At 37.6% G+C, this 25,459-nt stretch overlaps 1 protein-coding gene across 10 annotated transcripts in view; it reads left to right on the top strand.

Annotated features, from left to right (window-relative positions):
- ATXN2 (ataxin 2) overlaps window positions 1–25,459 on the top strand; it is a 121,809-nt gene that overhangs the window by 64,678 nt on the left and 31,672 nt on the right. For 6 of the 10 annotated variants that reach the window (XR_015722330.1, XR_015722329.1, XM_045776816.2 and 3 more), the window contains exons 10-20: window positions 766–975; window positions 3,517–3,699; window positions 5,592–5,789; window positions 6,153–6,260; window positions 6,512–6,582; window positions 14,770–15,074; window positions 16,427–16,490; window positions 17,057–17,209; window positions 17,590–17,656; window positions 24,445–24,629; window positions 24,959–25,091. Coding sequence is in view for 8 of the 10 variants with exons in the window: in XM_045776816.2 (XP_045632772.2) it covers window positions 766–975; window positions 3,517–3,699; window positions 5,592–5,789; window positions 6,153–6,260; window positions 6,512–6,582; window positions 14,770–15,074; window positions 16,427–16,490; window positions 17,057–17,209; window positions 17,590–17,656; window positions 24,445–24,629; window positions 24,959–25,091 (1,677 nt within the window). In the remaining 2 variants the exon portion in view is untranslated. The remainder of the gene's footprint in view (window positions 1–765; window positions 976–3,516; window positions 3,700–5,591; window positions 5,790–6,152; window positions 6,261–6,511; window positions 6,583–14,769; window positions 15,075–16,426; window positions 16,491–17,056; window positions 17,210–17,589; window positions 17,657–24,444; window positions 24,630–24,958; window positions 25,092–25,459) is intronic. The other 4 variants (XM_045776835.2, XM_045776790.2, XM_045776805.2 and 1 more) reach the window with 2 other exon arrangements.

Consider the following 25,459-nt stretch of genomic DNA (forward strand, 5'->3'; position numbering starts at 1 on the left):
CCATCAATGTCAGGTTATTTGGTGATGACTGCTCTATAGTTGCACTGTTTATTAAGCAGTCACTTAAATTAAGTGTTTAACTACATAAATTATTTAGCAGGTCCCCCCTCTTTTTCTAATTTGATAAGATTAAACTGTTCTTTGCAAAGGCAGTGGATCTTAACCTTTGTCACTCCTGTGACTCTATAAAGAATAGAAGTAATGTTTTATTTCTACTGAGTGGACTTGCTTAATGAGATTTCAAACTAAATTTTACCTTCAAGTGCAAACTAGATGAAAATCACAGATGATTATATAAAAACCAGCATTTTTAATGGGATATAATAGCTGCTGCTTATTCTCATATTTCAAAAGCTAGAACTAGTATAGCAAGTAATCTTATTCCTGAGTTTCGTGATTTATTGTGTGAAATTATCTAGTTTATATTATACTCCTTTTAATAATTGGTTATTGAGAAACAGTTACAGAAGCAGGATTAATAGGAAAGTCTTAACTGTCTTCTTCAATAGTATGTGTAGATCCTAATTAACCCTTTGGGAACGTGTGTTCATTTAAACAGACTTAATTTTAAGGAGGTTAAAGTACAATGTGAATTTATGTCAGTTAAGTTATGCTAAAACTTAATCACAAATCAAATGACTGTCCTCAAAGGGTTAAAATGTACAAGAAATCATTTTTGTCATTTTACTTTTTTTTCTGTTTACTTTTTTCCCTCATTTTTTTCTTTAGTTTTTATACTTTCCTTCATATCATTTGTTCTGTCAGGTGTTCCCTGGCCATCGCCTTGCCCATCTCCTTCCTCTCGCCCACCTTCTCGCTACCAGTCAGGTCCCAACTCTCTTCCACCTCGGGCAGCCACCCCTACACGGCCGCCCTCCAGGCCCCCCTCGCGGCCATCCAGACCCCCGTCTCACCCCTCTGCTCATGGTTCTCCAGCTCCTGTCTCTACTATGCCTAAACGCATGTCTTCAGAAGGTACAATACCACAATTTGTTCATGTTTTTGTTTGTCTTTGTTTAACTCCTATGTGAGTTTATAATTACAAAATAGTTTCCTCTTCATTATTTAATAACCTATAATTTCCGTGTTTTAACTTTAGTTTATTAAAACTACTTCTATTAACCTTTTGTTCATTAGAAATTTGATAAATGCCGTGTAAAGCTATGAACTATCCTGGATTATAAGAATGGGGGTTTATCTCTGTCTGGTAATGATGATGCTCCTTTACACAGCCCCAGAAGGTCTGCCCCAGGTTTTCGTCCCTCTCAATATACAGTATAAACAGTAGTTAATGAAAAACAATGAACTTTATTCACCCAGTCTTGGACTTACTGTAGAACCTATCATTTTATAGCTCCTTGGCCAAGGTACTAGTGAACCTACCTGTTGGCCATAGGCAGTAATGGTGATTTAGGGGTCCTTTTTGTGAGGGACATTCCATATAGCTAACTTTGTGTGTCTACTCTTAGATTTTAATACAGAGATTGGTTTTAGGTTTGGGGTATTTAAGAAAATTAGCTTTGTAATATTTTCTAGTGAAAGTCTAATCTGGAAGAAGTCCTTGATCTAAGCTAAAACGTTAGTAAAAACCATTTGCCCTTGTCAAAAAAAAAAAAAAAAAATCCTGTCATTCTCATGCAATGTTTGGTGCTAAGTCCACCATTGCTACATACCAAATACATGGAGGTATTGTAGAAAGGTCGCAGTTTAATATAAATGCAGTGCATATGTTAAAAACCTATTTTCTGAATGATAAGTACTTTCGATATTCTTTCAGGGTATTTGTGTTAACATTTTAATCTGATTTGTTCATTAAAACTGTAGTTGATAGAACTTATGCTGAGACTAATACAGTTTTCTGGCATAAAGTGCTTCCCTGGAGAAAACTATGTCGGCTGCTTTTTAGTAAATTATTGCCATACAGGCAGGAGGGAGGTCACGTGATCCTGACTAACATGGCTAACATTGAACAGCATGTTGCACTGATTTTCAAGGTGACTTCCTTGCTAGAAAGTGCTTGTAATGGTGGCCACTAAGTGAAAAGTTAAAATCTGTTGTGGTATTTATTATGGTACATTGTTTGAGTAAAACAGGACTCATTAGTGAGTATGAGCATCTTCACTACAGTTACATTGTAGACTGCTTACGGAGGGGCTGTTCACGTAGAAGTAGACCTTCCACATATTCAGAGCTGCTGCCTTTTTTTTTTTTTTTTAAACTAATCTGAATTAAAATGTTTTCCAGTCATGTAGTTAGGTGACACTGAAGCATTTTTCAAGTGTGAACTTCAAACATAGAACTATTGAATATAGTGGTTTTCTGTGTTTAATATGGGAGAGTACTTTGTATTTTATGTATTACCAAAAAGAATAAATTTTTTTTTCAAGTTAGAGTTTGATTTCATTGAGCTATACCAACCAGCTTTCTTGGTCTTTTTCTCTAAATGGATGTAAAAAGTTTATGTGTTGTGCATATACCTAATTCTTAAGTTATTTTTTTATATAAATCACCTACCTCTCCAGTTGAAAACTATAACACATAACGTTAGCATTTCTTTTTAAGATTATGTCCATGATTAAATTCCTACTGAGGGTACAAATTTATTTGACATTCTTAAGATTTTGACAGGAAGGTGAGGGTGAGGACCCTTGGCTTTGACATTAAGGATGAGTTTTGCTGAGTATTAGCACTGTCTGGCTTTTCTACTGAGAGCCATTCTGTCCACTAATTTCACCTGATTGTTTTGTTCAAATGCAGAGTAGAGTTCTTTAGAAATAGAAGTCACTAGTGGGGTGACAATTAATGATTGGGAATTTTTGACAGTTGATATAGTACAAATTTCTTCTACAAATGCCAGTTATTTTAGTCTTTCAGGTCATGCCTTAACAGTAGAATTTTCAGCTCATAGCCTGTTCAGTCTGAGAAACTGCTTACAGGTGAAGACTGTTTTAAGGCATGGGTTGTAAAATTTATCGCCATGTTTCAATAGTATAAAAGTATATAGGGATTAATAGTCTTTTTTTTTTTTTTTTTCAAAATCTTTTTTTCTAATTTTGGAAATAATATAGGAAGTGTGAGGGGGAAAAGCTAAAAGTATATGGTAAAATAAGACTCATCCTATCATGTAACCGTAAGTTCTATTAACATTTTATTGTGTTTATTTTTATATTCCCACAAGTAATGGATATAGAGTAAACAAATGAATAAAAATCTTTGAAGAGTTACACATCTGTTTAATTTCTTAACACCAACTTCATCCCTCCCTTTCTTTAAAACACAGGGAAATAATATAAAATTTATTTACAGAACCTTGTGGCATTCCACAAAATAATTCTGAAAGAATATGCCCCAAAATACCGTTTTTTGTTTTTGTTCTTTTTTTATAACCAAGGAGAAATGCAAGAGAGAGAGAGCGAGCGAGCATGTGTATGTGTGAATAGGGTATATGTATTTAGCAGAAAAGTTGTACTGATGGACGTTGTAGCATTTATGTGATGTTCACTGTTCCTTTCTTAGGGCCTCCAAGGATGTCCCCAAAGGCCCAGCGACACCCTCGAAATCACAGAGTTTCTGCTGGGAGGGGTTCCATTTCCAGTGGCCTAGAATTTGTATCCCATACCCCACCAAGTGAAGCAGCTGCTCCTCCAGCAGCAAGAACTAGTCCTGCGGGGGGCACATGGTCATCAGTGGTCAGCGGGGGTAGGTAACACTTGGCTTAGAGCATAATGACAGTGTTCATTTTGTAACTCTGCTGCATGAAAAAGGGCTGAGCTCGAGCTCTGTGTGAGGAATTGTAAGTGTATATATTAAAATTAGTGGAGTAACCAGGGATTGGGAAACCTATATTTTTATTCTGGCTTCCACCACATATTCACCATATGTTAGAGCAAACCATGTGATTGTTCTGAATTTCAGTTTTCTCAATGGATTAGAGTAATTTTTGCCTGTTCTACTTTATGGACTTGTGATAAGATTCATATGAGATTTGTAAGTTAGGAATATACTTCATAGTTTTATAAAGTACCACTCAAATATAAAACAAATACAGTGTGTAACATCGTTTGAACAGACCATATTTCCTGTCTTCTTAGCAATTTTGTCCGTGGATTCATTCCACAAACATTTATTTTGGGCTTACAGTGCTGTGTATTTCTATAGCATCTGTATATGGCAATAATTCCTGATTGTATTTCCCTTAAAAGGAATATCAAACATACATGACGGGCCCAAGTTTTGTCTGTGATTAGCCTGAGGAATGTGCTGACAGCAGCTATAAAAGTATAAAGGATATATAAAAAGAGTAACTGTAAGCTTAGTCCAAACTGCTTTTGCTACTTAATGTTTTGCTTCCATGATAACTGTGGAGAGTTAGAACATACAGTGATTGTGGTTTTTTAGTCATAATCTGTCTTAATCAGCACATAGAATTTTTAAAAGAAAAAAGATCTTTAAGCTTAAACAAAAATATACCCAACTCTGTTAAATTTAGTCGATACACATTGCTCAGCATCACATATGTATAATTTTATGGTAAATTCCTTTGTATGTTCTGTTTTCTTCTTTGGTTTTCAAGGAAGACCAAAAGAAATTAGATATTAGATATTTTATTAACATAATCTAATTAGAAATTAGATATTATTGAAGGAAATAATTCACTTAACAAGAAAATAGAATTTCTAAAAATCTTTATTTCTTCAGTTGTACCATTCATCATTTGACATTACTCAGAGAATCTGGTAGTGAATTTTGAGAGTAACAACATAATTACAGAAGTGAAACAATAAAAACTGTTATTTGAAATACATGCAGGATAGTGTTATAGGTTTGTTTTTTATACTAATTAGAAAAATGACTGTTGTCAGATAGTTTCCTTCTGTGATCCTGTGACTTAAAGTAAAAAATGACTAAATTGAAGCAAATGGAACCATTTTCTCTAAACCTTTGAATCTGAGTTCTACAAATAGGTTTATAATGGAACAGGAGACCTATTAGTTTACTTGAGGTCAGGTGGAACAGGAACCCTAGTGGATTACCTTCTGCTTTTGGCTAAATTGGTTCCCCTATTTTCTTAGTTATTGTAAAGTGCCTGTTGAGGTGGCTAGAAAGAACATACAGGATTGGCTGCAACCTGCCAAAAGGTGTTTGAGTTTATTATTTGAGGGAGGAACAAATAAGCCTTTTTCTTTGGGATCTGCCACCCCACTATTAAAGAAACATCTCACTTCTTAGTGGAGAATGTTTCTGCATCTTAAAAAGTGGGGTTTATCCTCTCTTAAAATCCGGTTTCTAATTTCATTTAAAGTACTGCCTTTTAGAATTAATCTAATCAGTTTTTTTCCTAATGTTTAGTTACAAGGAAAAACTACAGTTGTACTTAGATATTAGTAATTGCTGTCGTTCTTCAGGTATTTGTGTTTACAGTCACCACCACTATTCCCTAAGACTTTTGAAAAGAAAACAGGATGATGTGATAAAGAGTAATTGGGATGGTGGTTGACTAGGACCATTTTATCTAGATTTTCTAAGAAGCCTCTCTGAGAAAGTGACATTTGGGCTGAGAATGTAATGGATAACTTTTCTCTTTCTTGTAGTTCCAAGATTATCCCCTAAAACTCACAGACCCAGGTCTCCCAGACAGAACAGTATTGGAAATACTGCTGGTGGGCCAGTTCTTGCTTCTCCGCAAGCTGGTGTTATTCCAGCCGAAGCGGTTGCTATGCCTGTTCCAGCCGCATCTCCTACGCCTGCCAGTCCTGCATCCAACAGAGCTGTTACCCCGTCTATTGAGGGTATGTAAGAAAGGGCTTCCAGCTCCATGTCATTCGTGAAGTCAAAGTTTAACACTAATTATATGAAAAATGCTATGTTTATTCATAGGTATGTTTTTGAGTATATATTTAAAATTTTATGTAAATTTAGTTAGTTGTTTAATACTACTAATTTCATCTGTGTTGTTATTGAATGTCTGTTTTTACAAGGGTTAACATTCCTAGGTAGTAAATATCAATATAAATAAAGTTGCTGTTTCATTTGTCTGTGAAGGAGAAAAGCTCTGATTAAATAGAAATTTTTTCCCCAAAAACTATACGAAATAAAAATTGTTGAATGTTTTCCCATCTTATTATTATTATTTTAAATATGGATTTTTTTAGCTAAGGATTCCAGGCTTCAAGATCAGCGGCAGAACTCTCCTGCAGGGAATAAAGAAAATATGAAGCCCAGTGAGACATCACCTAGCTTCTCAAAGACTGAAAATAAAGGTTAGAGCTTTAAAAGGTCTTTCAGTGTAATTGTGGAAATAGGAAAGAGATGTCTAAACTCATGCCCAGTATAGATTGTTTTGGGTCAACGCTTTTTCTTAGTATTGTGTACATTTAAATGCATAATTTGACAGAGGTCAAAATCTGTAATTAATATATTGAATTATTTTCATTTCCAGTATCTCATCCTAAAAGAATTTTAAGTTAAAGATTTACAATAGATTTATATTTAACAGTTCAAAATTTTACAGGTATATCACCAATTGTTTCTGAACATAGAAAACAGATTGATGACTTAAAGAAGTTTAAGAATGATTTTAGGGTAAGTGTTGTTATTGATTAATTAATTAGAATTTCCTTCATTTACAAAAATGGACTGTATGCATACCCAGAAACATTGAACCATGTATTTAGAAAGCTAAACATTAAGTTGTCTTTGCCTGTGCTTTTAAATTATTTATTTATTTTATTTACTTATTTTTAGAGGGAGAGTGAACTTGGGGGTGGAGTGGAGGGATAAAGGGAGAGGGAAAGAGAGAATCTTGAGCAGACTCTGGGCTGAATGCAGAGCCTGACACAGGGCTCGATCTCATAACCCTGAGATCATGACGTGAGCTGAATCAAGAGTCAGTCGCTTAACCGACCGAGCCACCCAGGTTCCCCTGCCTGTGCTTTCAAGTAGGCAACGAAAGTCAGGAGCTTTGAGAACTATACAGATATCAAATGAAAGAGGATAAAATTTTGACATTTGAAGCCAGTCGTAACGTAAGTTATTATTTGATGCCATTTGATCATTCAGTGAAAAGTAGAGCAAAGCCAAGGCATTAGCCCCTGATGGGGCTAGTGGAAGATGTAATGGACCCTGGTGTTCCGAGGTAGTTGCAGATTTACACTTTGTACACAAATGTATCGTGATAGAAATTGGTCTCTAATACCATTTCTCTGTCTTAAGACTTGCTGAACATACTCTAATCTCTTCTGGATGAACGTTGCATTCTTTCGCACAATGTTTACTATGATACACTTTGTATATCAAGTCATTTTGGGACCAACTCAGGAAGTCATCCTGAAACTTAGCTTCTTAAAGGAAAAGATCTGATTATCAGCCTTTGGAAAAAACATCTGACTTAACAGATCAATCAGTCGAAGGCAAAGACAGCCTTTTCCTAGTCTGTGTTAGCTTCCTAAAAATAATTTTTTGATGATAGCTTCATATTTATTGGCACCATTCAAAATATTACATATCATTTTAACACAGTTTATTCAGCTTTAATGCGGTTATTGGTTGTGAATTTAAATTTTAATTTTTTAAGCCATAGCTAATCCATGGACATGATACGGAGAATTATGGCTGAATGCCTAGATATCCAGCTTAATATGTCATGCACACCAACACAGTTAAAGCCCTCCTGTGTACTTACTTGGTCTCCTCAGCTGCACCCTCCTGCCAGAGGGAAGGGTTTCTTTCCTGTGCATTTCTTTACGCTGCATCTGAATAGATTCCTAAAGAATAGGTGATATTATTTTGCTTAATCTTCCATTTGATGTAAATGAGCTCATGCTATATTACGTATTTCCTTTTATTTTCTCAGCATTACTTTTTATAGTCAAGCATTCAGTCCCTTCTTACTTACATTGAATTTATTATGTTATGAAGGAAAGAAAAATTTTTACTTTGAAGCATAGGAGTTAGTATCTTTCTTGTAACAGTCTTATTGAGATATAATTTACATGTCATACAATTTAGCTATACAAAGTGTACAGTTCAGTGGCTTTTAGTATATTCACAGAATTGTACAACCATTACCACAGTCAATTTTAGAACATTTTCTCCCCCCCCAAAAAAACCCCATACACCTTAGCACTTTTCTTTTGCTTTCCAACACCCCCCCCCCTTTCCCTAGGTCCTAAACAGTCTACTTTCCTTCTCTATACAGTTACCTGTTCCGGACATTTCACATAAATGGAATCCTATGATATGAGACCTTTTGTGTCTGGCTTCTTTCACTTAGCGTAATATTTTCAAAGTTCATCCATGTTGGAGCATCTATCATTGCTTTTTTTAAGATTTATTTGAGAGAGAGTGAGTGTGTATGAGCAGGGGGAGGGGCAGGGGGAGAGGGAGAGAACCTCAAGCAGACTACCTCCTGAGCAGGGAGCCCAATGGTGGGGCTTGATTCCACAACTCTGAGATCAGGACCTGAGTTGAAACCAAGAGTTGGTCACCTGACCAACTGCATCACCCAGGGGCCCCAGTACTTCATTGATTTTTGATAATACTCCATTTTATGAATAGACCACATTTTATTTATCCATCAGTTGATGTCTCTTTGAGTTATTCCCACTTTTTGACTATTATGAATAATGCCGCTGTGAACATTAGCGTAGTTTTTGTTGTGGACATATATGTTCATTTCTCTTGGGCGTATATACATAAGAGTAGAATTTCTGGGTCCTCTGGTAACTCTGTCTTTATCCTTTTGAGGAAAACTTCCAGACTGTTTGCCAAAGGAACTACAGTATTGTGTATTTCCACCACTAGCATATAAGGATTTCTGTTTCTCCACATTCATCCTCGCCAACATGGGTTATTGTCTTTTTTATTAGAGTCATCCTTGTGGTATCTCATTGTGGTTTTGATTTGCATTTCTCTATTGGCTAATGATGTTGAGCATCTTTTTCTGTCTTCATTGGCCATTTGTAAATCTTTTAGAGAAAGGTCTGTTCAGATCCTTTGCCCATTTTAAAATCTGAGTTGTCTTACTGAGTTCTTTATGTATGCTGTGTACAAGTCTCATATGAGATTCATGGTTTGCAATTTTTTTCTACCATTCAGTTGGTTGTCTCTTTACTTTCTGGATGTTGACCCTTAAAGGACAAAATTTTTTTATTTTATTGAAGTCACTTTTATCTCTTTTTTTCTTTTGTTGCTTGTGCTTTTGGTGTCATATCTCAGAAACCATTGCTTAATCCATAGTCATAAAGATTTAGTCTTATTTTCTTCTAAGAGTTTCATTTAGAGCTGTGATATTTTGAGTAATTGTTTTATATAGTGTGAGGTAGGCTTCCAGATTTATTCTTTTGTTTGTTGCTCTTACTTGTCCCAGCACCTTCTCTTTAAAAGATGCTGAATTGGGGGTGCCTGGGTGGCTCAGTTGGTGGTTGTCAGGTTCTTGGTTTCGGTTCAGGTGGTGATCTCAGGGCCATAGGATCAAGCCCTGTGTCGGGCTCCTCACTCAGCGTGGAGTCTGCTTGGGATTCTCTCTCTGCCTTTTCCCAACCTGCTTGTGCTTGCTTGCTCTCTCTCTCTCTAAAATAAATAAATAAAATCTTTAAAAAAAAGATACTGAATTGAATAATCTTTGCACTCATGTGGAAATTCCATTACTGGACTCTAAATTTTCCTCCATACATCTGTATGTCTCTTCTTACGTCAGTAACACACTGTCTCAATTAGAATTAGTCTTTTTGTTTTGTTTTGCTTTGTTTTTTAAGGTGGGGAGAGAAGGAGCAGAGTCTGTAGAGGGGGAGAGAGTCTTAAAGCAGGTTCCATGCATAGTGCAGAGCCCAGCACAGGGCTCAATCTTAAAACCCTGAAATCATGACCTGAGCTGAAATTAAGAGTCAAGTGCTTAACCGACTGAGCCACCAAGGCGCCAATAGAGTTAGTGTATTTTTAACAAGCTTATAACTTAATTTGGTAGAAAACATTTTGGTTCTCATATTATCAGTTCACAACTTTCTATAAAACTTCTTTAACACTTGACTCTTAAAGTCCGGGTAGTTGTAGGATTAGAACTCTACCTCTTCAGGCATTCTAATCTTATTGGGAGCCTGAATAATTGATTGTATTATTAAGTCTCTTACAAGTAACTTTCTGGTCCATAAATGAGTACTGGAAAACAAGGAAATGGTATTAAAAAATGTTTGAGGGCGAGCTTTATACTTCTCTTAAGGTAAAATAATGTTAGTAGTTTACACATATTGAATATTGCCTACATGACCTATACTGTCCTCAGTGCTTACGTGATAAGTCTTTTATTGTCTAACATCCCTTTGAAGCAGGCTCTATTATTATTTCTAGTGTGTATGTTAGGAGACTGAGGTAAAGACAAATAATTTGCTCAGAATCACATGGCTAGTAAAAGATAGGCCTGGCCATCTGTGTGTTTAAGTTTCTAGTAGTGCTTTGGATGGTACCTAATGCATAGGCTGTACTGCCACTGTTCAGTGAATGAATCATCAGAGCATCTTCATGATATGCATATGGCCTTAAACTATGGTGATTCACAGAAATCTCTAGTCTTTCATTGAGACAGAGATAGGAGTACTCTGTGGTTTTGTTTTTTCTTTTCATTTTCCTTGACAGCCATCTGCAGGATCTAATACAGCTATGTGCACATTGCTGATAGCTTTATTTGTATAAGAATTCCTAGTAATTTTATCTGTTACAGATTAATGGTATGAGGTTTAGAGGTAAGTAGACTGTCTGATTTGACTCTTACCTTTACAAATACCATATGTGTAACAATGAAGCATGTTATCTACTTCTCCCAAGCTGAAATGGGATTATTGTAGAACCGATTTCAGGGTTCTTAGGAGAATTAAATAAGATATTACTGTAAAGTGTTTAATATAGTGCATAACACATATAGTATGTATTCAATAAATATTAATTCTTATTTAAAAAAAACCCATAACTCAGTGTTTTACTGGCAACCAATATTTTCTTGTTCTTTAAGTCTCATAAGAATTTTAGTTTTCCCATTAAATGTTCATACTACCGAAAGCAACCTAGAGCTTCAGTGTAGTCCCTATCAAAATTGCAATGGCATTTTTCACAGAAATAGAACCAGTCTGGCCATACCACCCTGAACGCGCCCGATCTCGTCTGATCTTAGAAGCTAAGCAGGGTCGGGCCTGGTTAGTACTTGGATGGGAGACAGAAATAGAACCAACAATTCTAAAAATTGTGTGCTACTACAGTAGATTTCAAATAGCCAAAGCAATCTTTAGAAAGAAGAGCAAAGCTGGAGTCATCATGCTCCCTGATTTCAAACTATGTATAAAGCTGCAGTAATAAATAAAAGTATGTTCTTGACATAAAAACAGACAAATAGGTCAGTTATACAAAAGAGAGAGCCCAGAAATAAACCCACGAATATATGGTCAATTAATTTCTGACAAAGGAGCCAAGAATGGGGAGCGGAGGGGCGCCTGGATGGCTCAGTTGATTAAGCATCCGACTCTTGATTTCAACTCAGGTCATGATCTCGGGGTCCTAGGATCGAGCCCCACGTTGGGCTCCATGCTCAGTGGGGAGTCTGCTTCTCCCTCTGCTCCTCTCCCGTTCGTGCACTTTCTGTCTCTCTCAAATAAAATCTTAAAAAAAAAAAAAAAAAAGGAATGGGGAAGGGACAGTCTCATCATTAAATGGTGTTGGGAAAACTGAACAACCACATTTAAAAGAATAAAACTGGGGCATCTGGGTGGCTCAGTTGGTTAAGCATCTGACTCTTGATTCCAGCTCAGGTCATGATCTCAGGGTCAGGAGATTGAGCCCTGCGTCAGCTCCAAGCTCAGTGCAGAGTCTGCTTGGGATTCTCTCTCTCCCTCTGCCCCTTCCCCCGCTCACGTGTGCGTGCTCTCTCCTCCTCTCTAAAATAACTAACTGATTGGGGAAAAAAAGAAATGAAACTGGACCATCTTACACTCTACATAGAAATTAACTCAAAATGGATTAAAGAACAAAAACTCCTAGAAGGAAACATAGGCATTAAGCTCCTTAACATTGGCAATGATTGGCAGTGATTTTTTTTTTTATTTGCCATCAAAAGCAAAAGTAAAAAGGCAAAAATAATGCACAGCAAAAGAAACCAACGGAATGAAAGGGAACCTACTGCATGGAGGAAATACTTGCAAATCACATAATTGGTAAGGAGTTAAATCCAACATACATAAAGAACTCCTACAGCTCAGTAGCAAAAAAAAAAAAGAAGAAGAAACTGATTTAAAAATGGCCAAAGATGTAAATAAACACTTTTCCAAGAAGATATACAGATGGCCAATAGGTGCATGAACAGGTGCTCACCACTGATCACCAGCGAAGTGTAAATCAAAACCACATTGAGATATCACCCACACCTTTAGAATGGCTATTAACAAAAAATTAAAATAACAAGTGCTGGCCAAGATATGTTCACTTTTGGTAGAAACATAAATTGGTGTAGCTGCTAAGGAAGACAGTATAGAGGTTCCTCAAAAATAAAAAAATTAAAAATAGAACTACCATATGATCTAACAGTTCCATTTCTGGGTACTTATACAAAGGAAAAAAAAATACTCAGAAAGATAGCTGTACTCCCATGTTCATTGCAGCATTATTTACGGTAGCCAAGACATGGAAGCAACCCAGGTGTCCATTGATGGGTGAATGGATAAAGAAAATTTTGTGTGTATGTGTAAATGTATATACAAATGCACACACATATGTGTATATGTAATATAGATACAGATGTGCTTGTGCACATGCGTGCACACACACACATAAGGGGATATAGAGGCATAAAGAGGAAGGAGATCCTGTCATTTATGACAACATGGATGGGCTCTGTGGGCATCATGCTAAGTGGAATAAGTCAGACAGACAAATAATTGCATAATCTTGCTTATGTGTGAAATCTTAAAAAAAGAGAGAAAACCCTCAGATACAGATCGATGGTTACCACGGGCAGGGAGCAATGAAATGTGTGAATGGGGTCAAAAGATACAAACTTCTATTTATGAAATAGGTTATGGGGGTGAATGTTCAGCAATGTGACTATAATCAGTAATACTGTAATATTTGAAAGTTGCTAATAGAATTGATCTTAAAAGTTCTTGTCATAAGAAAATGTTAACTGTGCAGTTAATGGCTGTTAACTAGACATTGATTATTTTGCAGTATATACATATATTGAATGATTGTGGTGTATACCTGAAACTAATACGCTTATACATTAATTATGTTTCAATAAAAAGTGGTTCAATTTTGGGGGGAAGAAATCTCCGTTTTCACTTAGGTTTACTTAGTATACTGCAGATCGCTGAATGGCATGAATTGTGCCTTAGTTTATCCGTTTGCAAGGTGGTGATAATAGCGTCTACATCACATAGGTCTGTTGTAGCAACTAAATGAATGAATTTGTAAATCATTTAGAACAGTGGCCAAACCATAGTGAGTACTTTAGGTATGTTTTCCATTATATGAATAACATTAAAAAAGTCTCATTTTTGCCTCAAAGACTTTTGTAAATACTCAAGAAGTCTTACGCAGTATACAGTTGGTCTGTTATGTAGGTAGCTTCTACTAAAGATTTATCTGAACAAATGCTGGCTTAAACATTAAATTCCTATATTGTGACTTAAGTTGCCACTGGGTCCAAATAAATGATCCTATCACCTTTTGCCATGAGCTACTTGTGGATTCTATAACTATATTGGTGATGCAGTGAAGCTTGAGATGCCCCCAAGATGCCAGCATGCCAAGGGCCTGAGTAGTGAGACTTTAACATTTGTCCTGAGGCTGGGGAGAGAGTTTGTTTTTGTCCAGCCCTTACAGTCCCTTCTTGCTGCCTGGGGCTGCTGCTGTATTCTCATTGCCACTTTGGCTGTTTCTACTTGGTGCCTCTTTCCTTCTCTTTTTCTTGTCATTTCCTTCAGCTGCTTCTCTTTTCTTTCTTTGGAGTGTGGCATCTTAAATCATCTTTGGATAGTAGTAACATTGATTTCTTCTAGCCTGTAAACTTAAAAACCCCAGCACCTACTTCACTAACATCTCTGTCTTCTACTCTTCTTCGTGGTACTTGCGTTTTGCACTTTCCTTCTTTAGTAAGGTTAGAAGGTCTAATTGACCAGCCTGTCTAGTCCAGCGTCCCTCTGAATCCACCTACTTCCGACTTGCCAGCCCACCACTTCTTGAGTCCAGGCCCAGGTCTTAGTCCACTAGTGCTTTTCTCTATCTCCCTTTCCCTTGGGTTTTTAAACATGTTTCTTTAGCTTAGACAATTCCGTTTTCCAAATTATCCCCACCCCCAATCTTTTATACCTTAGACTAGATGACACTTCCATTGAGAAACCTTCTTTTTCTATAAATTGCTTTTCCTTTAGCATCCCGTAGCATTTACCACATTTTGTTAGGTACCTGATCTCACCAGGTGGTAAGCTTTGTGAGGATACCTTTTCCCTATTTTCCATACCCAGCAGGTACAATTTCTAACACATGGTTAAGCAGTTCATAAATATTTAAGTTTTGAGGTTAGGACATTTGAGTGCCTAGATGACTATGGGTGTGTTGTATATATGTTCTGTTATTATTGCTTTATAATAAGTACATTACCCTGAAAGTATGTAAAAAGCCTTATTTGGTATATCTTATGCTTACAAATAATATTAGTTTGCTTATACTCATGGAGGAAATTGATTATAGAGTTATTTAAAATATTTAAGTATAATTATTTCCTTTATTTAGTTACAGCCAAGTTCTACTTCTGAATCTATGGATCAACTGCTAAACAAAAATAGAGAGGGAGAAAAATCAAGAGATTTGATCAAAGACAAAATTGAACCAAATGCTAAGGATTCTTTCATTGAAAATAGCAGCAGCAATTGCACCAGTGGCAGCAGCAAACCGAACAGTCCCAGCATTTCCCCTTCAATCCTCAGTAACACGGAGCACAAGAGGGGACCTGAGGTCACATCCCAAGGGGTTCAGACTTCCAGTCCAGGATGTAAACAAGAGAAAGATGATAAAGAGGAGAAGAAAGATGCAGCTGAGTGAGTAAACTTTGAATTGAGCACATCCTGTTATTTACTTTTTCCTAAGTGTACAGGGGCTTTCAGCTCAAGACACTATCTGGACTTTTGGATTGCTTTATAAGTAGCCCTCATGTTACAAACAACTAGTCTAAACAGATGACATCTTAAGTAAATTCGGTCTTTGCACTCTGTACTCCTTTTCCTTCCTTCCCCATTTTTGTTCCCCATGGCCAAAATCTAGACTAAATTAAGAAAGATTTTTTTCTGTAAATGTACAGGGAGTTTTGGGAAGTATATCCTCTGGATGCTAGTCATTGCCCACCTCCCAGCCTTGCTGCCAGAACCAAGAACTGCTACTGCCAAGAAAAGAAAGAAGTATCTGGTGCCCCTACTTGGAATTCAGCATGTTTTCCGTCAGAAACAATGTTAATTGTTAGATTTAAGCTAAACTTAATTCTCCACATTTGATAATATTATCAATTGAGTGGATCTTTGTGGGCTAGCCTCAGAACCTAACCACTGTTAATTGTTCTGTTCTGGGTTCCACACAGTCCATTTACAGCTGAACTTTTGGAATGCAGCTTGTTGATCTGTCAGAGTGCTTATTCTTAATATGAGGCAAAAATTTTTATTAGAGTCATGATTCTTCCCAAGGTGTGTCATGTAGGAAAACATTTTGTCATGTTAGAAAATACTGCATGCTAGGGGGGTCCCTGGCTGGTTTCGTCTGCAGAGCGTGTGACTCGATCTCAGCATTGTGGGTTCTACCCCATGTTGGGTGTAGAGAGTACTTTAAAATATTAGAAAAGAGGAAAGAGAGAGAAAGAACAATGGAATGAACTGCATTCTAGAGAATTGGTATGTTAGGGATTGCTTTGGGATATTTCGTTTTCTCAGTTTAAGTTGATTTGTTGATTGCCTGAGAGAAGAATTATATAGTAACACTTTTTTAGGATTATTTATTTGAGAGAGCATGCGCGCATGTGTGTGCATGGTTTGGGGAGGGGTAGGGGGAGAGGGAGAGAGAGAATCCTTAAGCAGATGCCGCACTGAGTGCAGAGTTTGAGGCAGGGCTTGATCCCAGGACCCCAAGATCATAACCTGAGCTGAAATCAAAGAGTCAGATGCTTAACCAGCTGAGCCACCCAGGTGCCCCCACTTTTTAAAAAAATTGCCCCTTTTGGCCTGTCTTTATCAGATTAAGGAGTGGGAAATACATGTATGCATTTTAATGAATAGGATTGATTAGTAATCTAGTAAGAATTGTTTAATGTACAATTAGCAGTTTTAAAAACAGGTATAGAATAATTGAGAGAAACACAAGTTCCATGCAGATTTTACTGGCCCTTTTTAATTTTCCCCTGGTTTAGACAAGTGAGAAAATCCACTTTGAATCCTAATGCAAAGGAGTTCAACCCTCGTTCCTTTTCTCAGGTAAGTTTGTTTCTGTCTTTGGTATAATCATAGTCTCTAAAAAAAATAAAGTTATTATTGGTAGTAGTAGTATTTTCCCCATACCTGCCATCTGAACTCACAGGATGCTGAAACAACTTGTAATTTAAGTTCCTTTTCTTATATGGTCATTCGTGAATATTTTTGAGTCATTGAAAAGATTCTTGTTTTATTTTGTCATCAATTAGATGTGATCTGGGATAACTCTTTGGATCTTTCTGGCTGGCTGGCTAGGCTCTCAGATTTATACTAAACTATTTTTATTCTACTGGATTTGTAAGATATTTATTTTTTAATTTTTAAAAACACTTTCTTCAGTTCTTTAAAAATCACAACTATTTTTAAAGTGTTATTGATAAGTTGGCAAATTGACTTTCTACCTAAGTGTTTTTCCTTTTATTTGAAACATGGAGGTTTATTTTCTAAAACTGTTTTTCATTAAAGGGCACTAAAAGCAAGTAAAACTTTGAAAGATGGGAAAGATCAGTTCTCAGATTGCAATAATAGTTAGCTTTTCACCTTAAGGTAGTTGATTTTTATTTTTGTAGCCAAAGCCTTCTACCACCCCAACTTCACCTCGTCCTCAAGCACAACCTAGCCCGTCTATGGTGGGCCATCAGCAGCCAGCTCCAGTTTATACTCAGCCTGTTTGTTTTGCACCAAATATGATGTATCCAGTCCCAGTGAGCCCAGGCGTGCAAGTAAGTCCTAGATTTTGATGTTCATTTACCATCCTTAGTTATTTGTATCTGACACCAAGCACTCTGTCAGTGTGTGTTGACTTAAGGCAGTAATGACAAAACAAAAATATTTGAAAGGGGGAGGCATGCGACGGCGTGGTGTGTTGTAGTATAAAAACCCAAATCTGAGATTGTTTTCTGGTGAGAAAGACAGTTTAGATTTACTGCAGTTTGGGGTTTGTCCTTTTAGGTGTGGTTGTGATTTTATTTTTTAACGACTCCTGGAGAATCAGGAAACCTCAGAGCTAGCTCTCTAGCTATAAACAACTAAGAGAAAATAGTAAAATATGTTCTTATTATCTGAAAAGCCTAATCTTCATTTTTTTTTTAATTCCCTCAAGCCTTTATACCCTATACCTATGACGCCCATGCCAGTGAATCAAGCCAAGACATATAGAGCAGGTAAAGGTGAGAATAATCCTGCCTGTGTTTGCTTGTAGTCTGCATGCTGCATGAATTAAGTAACTAATTTATAAAGAATGAATATTTGTAGTTCAGCTTTCACTTTTGATGAGCCTATGCATCGACTTGTGATACCCAACATTACATAAGGCATTTGGATGCACCCCCCCCCCGGATTTATTTATTTGAGAGAGAAAGAGAGAGAGAAGAGGGAGGGAGCAGAGGGAGAGAAAAACTCAAGCAGACCCCTCACTGGGGCAGAACCGATCTCACAACCCTGAGATCATAACCTGAGCCAAAAACAAAAGTCAGACACTCAACAGACTGCGCCACCCAGGCGCCCCTCAGATGCATTTTTTGAACAAAACTAGGGGAGGAGAAGTGTTCATCAGTTGTGATTGTTCAAGATCCTCTTCAAAAAGAGTAATTGAATTTTGTAGTTCTCATTGTTAAATTTGAAAGGAGTGTTTGCTAAATTAATTTACCATGTTATTGACCTTTTTATTTCATACTGACATACACTCCCCCCTCCTCCAGTCCAGAATTGCTTTTTTTTTTTTTTTAAGATTTTATTTATTCATTTGACAGAGACAGAGACAGCCAGTGAGAGAGGGAGCACAAGCAGGGGGAGTGGGAGAGGAAGAAGCAGGCTTCCAGTGGAGGAGCCTGATGTGGGGCTCGATCCCAGAACTCCAGGATCACGCCCTGAGCCGAAGGCAGACGCTTAACAACTGAGCCACCCAGGCGCCCCCAGAATTTCTTTTTGAGCTGAGGGCAGCTCATTTCAGAAACCATCAAAATCTTCATAGTAATGTTTCCTCATCTTTCAAAATGAAAATGCTGCGGGGCATCTGGGTGGCACAGTTGGTTAAGCATCCAACTCTCCGTCTTGGCTCAGGTCCTGATCTCAGGGTCGTGAGATCGAGCCCTGCGTCGGGCTCCGTGTAGAGTCTACTTGGGATTCTCTCTCCTTCTCCCTCTGCCGCTCCCCACCCTCAAATAAATAAATAAATCTTTAAAAAAATAATGAAAATGTTGGGTAATCTAATATTCTAGACTTGTGATTAAACAGCCTTCATGGAAAAAAACACATACTGATCTTAAAAGGAAATCTTTCAACGTGGGCAAATGCTAAAGGGTGTCCTTTTTCGCCATCCAGGTAGTTGAGAGCTCTTAATTGCTGTCATTTTATTAAGAAACTATAGAAAGCAGAATGATTTATTTTATTATCATTATTTTTTAAGATTTTATTTATTTATTTGAGAGAGCCAGAGAGAAAGCATGACCGGAGGGGAGGAGCAAAGGCAGGATAAAAGCAGACTCCGCACTAAACAGGGAGCCTGATGTGGGGCTCGATCCCAGAACCCCGGGAGCATGACCTAAGCTGAAGGCAGACGCTTAACCGACTGAGCCACCCAGGCACTAGAATGATTTATATTAAAAAGATACTTCTCAATGCCCAGTAATACTCTCCTGACCTAAAACTTCCACTTCTCAAATTAACGAGCTTTCCTCAGTATTTGAGGTAATCATCATTTTGTGGATGTTAATTGAATTTAGTTTTTTGTTTTTGTTTTTTTTTTAAACAAGTATGGTATCCTTTTGCCTTTGAATACTGGAACATGCTGAAAGAACTGTAGCTTAGATAATTTAAAGTTATCTAGTTTTAGGATTAATTTTATTCTGTGGATCTAAAAAAATTTAGGTGGAGGAAAGGTTCGTTTAGTGCCATTTTGAATGAGGTTAATACTAAGGTGTTCCTTCCTCTTACACTGTTGGTGGGAATGCAAGCTGGTGCAGCCACTCTGGAAAACAGTATGGACCCTTCTCAAAAAGTTGAAAATAGAGCTGCCCTATGACCCAGCAATTGCATTACTGTGTATATACCGCAAAGATACAAATATAGTGATCTGAAGGGGCACCTCCACCCCAGTGTTTATAGCAGCAATGTCCACAATAGCCAAACTGTGGAAAGAGCCCAGATGTCCATCGACAGATGAATGGATAAAGAAGATGTGGTATATCAGTACAATGGAATACTGCTCAGCCATCAAAAGAAAAATGAAGGGGTGCCTGGATGGCTCAGTCAGTTGGGCATCTGCCTTTGGCTCAGGTCATGGTCCCGGGGTCCTGGAATCAAGCCCTGCATTGGGCTCCCCTCCGCCTGCTCGTGTTCTCCCCCTCTCCCTCTCTCAAATAAATAAAATCTTAAAAAAAATAAAATAAAAGGAAAAATGAAATCTTGCCGTTTGCAATTATGTGGATGGAACTAGAGGGTATTATGCTAAGCGAGATAATCAGAGAACAACAAATATAATGTCTCACTCGTATGTGGAATTTAAGAAACAAAACAGAAGATCATGGGGAAGAGAGGAAAAACAAGACAAATCAGAGAGGGAGACAAACCATAAGAGACTGTCAATCATAGGAAGCAAACTGGGGGTTGCTGGAGGGGCGGGGGGTAGGGGGATGGGATAACTGGGTGATGGATGAGTACTGGGTGTCATATAAGACTGATGAGTCACTCACCTCTACCTCTGAAACCAATAATATATTCTATGTTAATTAATTGAATTTAAATTAAAAACAAAAAAAGAAATGTTAAGGTGTTCCTGTATTACTATCTGGTTTCGGGATATTTTAACGATTGCTTAAAACACTACAATGGGAATGTTTTCATGTTAAAAAAGATAATTGCAATGAAAGCAAGCACTATAGTATGGCTCTGATGTGAGAGAGGCGCTTTAACTTTAGGCGGCAGTGTCATTTCCCATAGAGAAGTTCATGCGCTCTGAGGGACCCTCAGCCAGTGTTGTAGAGCCATTTCTGAGGAGGTGGAGCAGGCATACTGCAAACAGCAGCTGTAAACATGTGCTGTGCTAAGAAGGTGGAAAGTGACAAGGTAATTGCTTTGTCCGTAATTCAGATTTGGTGATTTTCAAGATTTTGCCATATTTATTTGAGGCGTGCTTTGTTTCTTTGCCGCAGTATTTATAATAAATCCCAGACATCATGCCATTTTATTTCTACATACTTAGTGTGTATCCTTTTGAATATGGACATTTTTCTTACATAGCCAGAGTGCTATTATCACACTTTATAAAATAGTAATTCCTTTTTATCTAATAATCACCATAATTACATTACCTTGGTTGAGTTAAGAATATATTTTTACAGTTGGCTTGTTTTGAATATGGATCAAAGTAATAAGATCCATACGTTGTTCCATTTATTACATGTCTTTGTAATTTCCCTGCTGTTTTTTCCCCCCTGCTCTTGCTTTGTGGCAGAAACCAGTTGTTATATAGGAATATCCCATATTCTAGATTGTTCACTTCTTGTGATGTCATTGATTACATTCAGGTTAATTTTTTTTTTGTGGGAGAGAGATAAGAATATTTAATTGATCATTATGAGTTCTTTATATTGAATCATTCAGGAGGTGCACAATAGATGGTCCTACTTTGATAATTGGTAAAATTAGGGGCTCAGTCCTAATTTGTTAGGGCTCTGGTTCTCAAATTTTAGTGTGTATCAGAATCACTTGGTGGATTTGTTAAAAACACAGATTGCTTGGCCCAGGCCCCAGAGTTTCCAGTTTAGTAGGTTTGGGGTATAGCCTGAGAATTTAAATTTCCAGTGCAGCTTATAAATAAAACTAGTTCCCTAGTCATGCTGATGGTCTGCGATCATACTTTGAAAATCATTGCAGTTAGGCATTTGGAAACAGTAATTTCTGAATTCCTAGCATTTCTTTTCTATTTATTAGCTAGAATCATCCTGTAAGGGACTGTTTAACTAGGGCTATATATGGTTATTGTCAAATAGTTGGTACAGGAAAGTTAGAATAAATGCTTAAATTTAAGGGCTTAAAATTGCCGTAAGTGACAGTTTTCAGTGAGGAGTTGGTGCCTTTGACACTTTTTAGTAGTGTCTAGTGAAATTGCTTTGTTTTGAAAGATATGACTTGCGGAAAGAATATTTATAAACCGTTTTCTGGTTTTTGGGTGTGCTGTTGAGTTATTGCGTCTTGGCCTTTTCAATGGACAAAATTAGGAAATTCATACTGATATATCTAATTCAAGTTAACATTCCAAGATTTTTACAGTGACTTTTTGCTTGCATCTCTTTCTTTTCCATTGAAAACCTTGTAAAAAGAGTAACTGTATTATCCTTTTTAAAAAAATGTATTTATTAGAAGGGGGAGGGGCAGAGAGAGAGAATATCAATATTCCCTGCTGAGTGTGGGGCCCCGTGCAGGGTTCAATCTGACAACCCTGAGATCATGACCTGAGCTGTTTGAAACCAGGAGTTGGACGCTTAACCGACTGAGCCACCCAGGCACCCCTGTATTGTCTATCTTTTAACAAATTACCACAGAGTTTAGCTGCCTAAAACGACAAATATAAATTATTTCACAGTGTCTCAGGATCAGAAATTCAGGAGTAGCTTAACTGGGTGGTTCTGCCTCAGTCTCTTATGAAGTTGCAGCCAAGATGTTGGTTAGAACTGTTTAGTATCTGAAGGGTTAAATGGGACTGGAGGATCTGCTTCCAGCTATTGACAGGATAGTGCTGGTTATAACATGGCAGCTGGCTTCTCCCAAAATGAGTATTCATAGAGAAATTGATCTAAATGGAATCTACAGCGTGTTTTACAACCTAACTTTGGAAATGACGTAACTTCTGCAATATGCTACATAGATCACACAAAGCAGACCTGGTACAGTGGGAGAGGACTGTACAAGGGTGTGAATACTGGGAGGCAGGATCATAGGGGCCCATCTTAGAGGCGGGCTTGTTTACATTTTGCTTTTAAAATATTTGTTGTCTAATTGTTATACTACAGAATAAAATTTGTATTCAAGCATTTTCTGTATGTATAACTAGAATTTTAATTTTTTTTTTAAGATTTTATTTATTTGACAGAGATTACATGCGCACAAGCAGGGGAAGCTGCACAGGGAGAGGGAGAAGCAGACTCCCCACTGAGCAGGGAGCCTAGTGTGGGGCTTAATCCCAGGATCCTGGGATCATGACCCAAGCTGAAGGCAGATGCTTAACTGACTGAGCACCCAGGCGTCCCTAGAATTTTAATTTTAAAAATGATTGTACACTTAACTGGCTTTTTTACTTAAATTAATTTTTTTCTAATGTATGAGGGTTATAATTAAGTATCAGAAGAAATAGTGAAAAGGGTTATAATTATCAAGAAATAGTGAGCTTTCATTTATTAAAAATGTTATATAGGAGTTTGGGGTGGCTTTTTTTTGCTAAAAGGAATTGTTTTTTCAATATATGGACTCTCAAGATCAAATTCAGAAAAATATTACCATATACACATTTCTTCCATTTTCAGATTAGCTTTTCTAAGTAGATAAAACACTATATAACCAGCTCTCCTAAATTTCAGCAAGTCATTAAACTTTTAGCAAGAAAATTCAAATATTTAAAATAAATTCTCTCTAAATTAGTAATTACTTGTATAATTAGTTCTGATGATTTTATTTTATTTATTTTTTTTAAGATTTTATTTTATTTATTCGACAGAGATAGAGACAGCCAGCGAGAGAGGGAACACAAGCAGGGGGAGTGGGAGAGGAAGAAGCAGGCTCATAGCGGAAGAGCCTGATGTGGGGCTCGATCCCATAACGCCAGGATCACGCCCTGAGCCGAAGGCAGATGCTTAACCGCTGTGCCACCCAGGCGCCCCTAGTTCTGATGATTTTATGAACATGCCAAGTTATACAGTCTTTGTGCCTCGTACCTTGCTGTAAGCAGTGGTTCATGATTCCTTCCCTCAAGTGGCTTTATTAACATCACACCACAAACGCATCACAGACAACAGTGCTCTAATAGACATGTGAGGAGAAGGTACACAGAGCATGCAGCTAGCTCTTTTGGGGGAATTGGGAAAGATATTACAGAGGAGATAACAGCTGAGCTGAATTTTTTTTTTTAAGATCTTATTTGAGAGAGGGAGAGACAGCGAGAGAGAGCACGAGCAGGAAGGAGAGGGAGAAGCAGATTCCCCACTGAGCAGGGAGCCCGATGCGGCTCAGGTCATGATCTCAGGGTCTTGGGATCGAGCCCCATGTGGGGCTCTCTGCTCAGCTGGGAGTCTGCTTCTCCCTCTCCCTCTGCCCCTCCTCCCTGCTCGTGAGCTCACTCACTCTCTCTCAAATAAAATCTTAAATAATAAAAGACATAAAGTAATTTTTAAAAAGAACTATTAGAAACCTGCTACATGGTAGTGTGTAACGCTGTGTTTTGGGAAAGAGCAAGAAATCGTGTAAGAATTCAGTGATGGGAAATTAAGATAGAGTTAAGCTTAGTGCTGGGTCTCTTTTAGCTTTTGTACTGTGGGTTTTCTTTGAATAACTCTAATAGCCTTTTTCAGCAAGTGGCATAATTTGGTGTATCAAACAGGGATTATCTGAGAAAGTAGTATGAAGGAGACTTTTCATAGTGCTGTAAGAGTCTGTTTACAGGGACTCGATCAAATCTGGGGGTCATTAGAGAGGGCCTCTGAGGAAGTTGCTTTCAGGGTGACACCAGAAGGATGAGTCAGAGTTGTCCAAGCTGGGGGTTGGGGATTGATGTTTGAGCCTGAGGACTAATAGCACGTGTAATAAGAAAATCTGCGAGAGTGGCTGAAGCGGTGGTGGGAGTGGTATAGCATGGCATTGGAGAGGCAGGCAGGAGGGTCACATCTTGCAGAGCCTCGTGGACCGTGTTCATGTGTTCGATGCTGAGGAGATGGTATTTTCTAATACTAAGTCATCTTTCCTGCAGTACCAAATATGCCCCAGCAGCGGCAAGACCAGCATCATCAGAGCACCATGATGCACCCAGCCTCAGCAGCAGGCCCACCGATTGTGGCCACCCCACCAGCTTATTCCACACAATACGTTGCCTATAGTCCTCAGCAGTTTCCAAATCAGCCTCTTGTTCAGCATGTGCCACATTATCAGTCTCAGGTAAGGCTGATATAACCTAACTCTTAATTTTTGTTCCATTTAAATAACTCAGTTTTAACCTTTAATATGGTAAAGGGGTTTTCCTTTATATTTTGTGCTCTGTGTTATGGTGAGGTAGGTAGCTAAGGATTTGGGGGCCTTTTTAGTATAAGAAGTTTGCTGATCAGATCAATGTAAATATTTCAAAGGAAATAGCCAAAAACAGTTTTAGGATTTTCAGAGTTGTTTCTGTAAACCTGGAAGGCGTGGAATTAAGACATCTAACTAAAATTTGCTTGACTTGTCTTCGATACTTTAATGTATTTTCTTTATATTTTGTTTGAACACAGCATCCTCATGTCTATAGTCCTGTGATACAGGGTAATGCTAGGATGATGGCACCGCCAGCACATGCCCAGCCTGGTTTAGTGTCTTCTTCAGCAACTCAGTACGGGGCTCATGAGCAGACGCATGCGATGTATGGTAGGAAGCATTTTGTTTGTCTCTTTCAGTGTGTGTGACTATTAATTTGTTTTAAAGCTCTGAAAAGAAATTTTAAAAATGATTTAGCCTTTTATACCATTGAGGGTCAATAATCTGAAGAAAAGATGAACCCTATTCTATAAGTCTTGGCAAATCACTTCAACTTCTTTTCCTGAAATTTATCTGTCTTTAAATGTCTCCCCTTATTTTAAGTGAAATAGAATGATTTGTATAAGAGAAAGTATCATTTGTGGAGAAAGGCATCTTCCTCCTCTTCCTCGTCAGTATTACAACCATTTGGTATGGCCTGCCTAAGGCATGCGAGAAAGTCTTGCCACAGTGAAAGCACTCTCTAGCAAGAAAACATT

This window comes from Ursus americanus, chromosome 30 (genome assembly GCF_024610735.1).
Source record: "Ursus americanus isolate L20-20 chromosome 30, mUrsAme1.1.p, whole genome shotgun sequence".
NCBI classification, from domain to species: Eukaryota; Metazoa; Chordata; class Mammalia; order Carnivora; family Ursidae; genus Ursus; species Ursus americanus.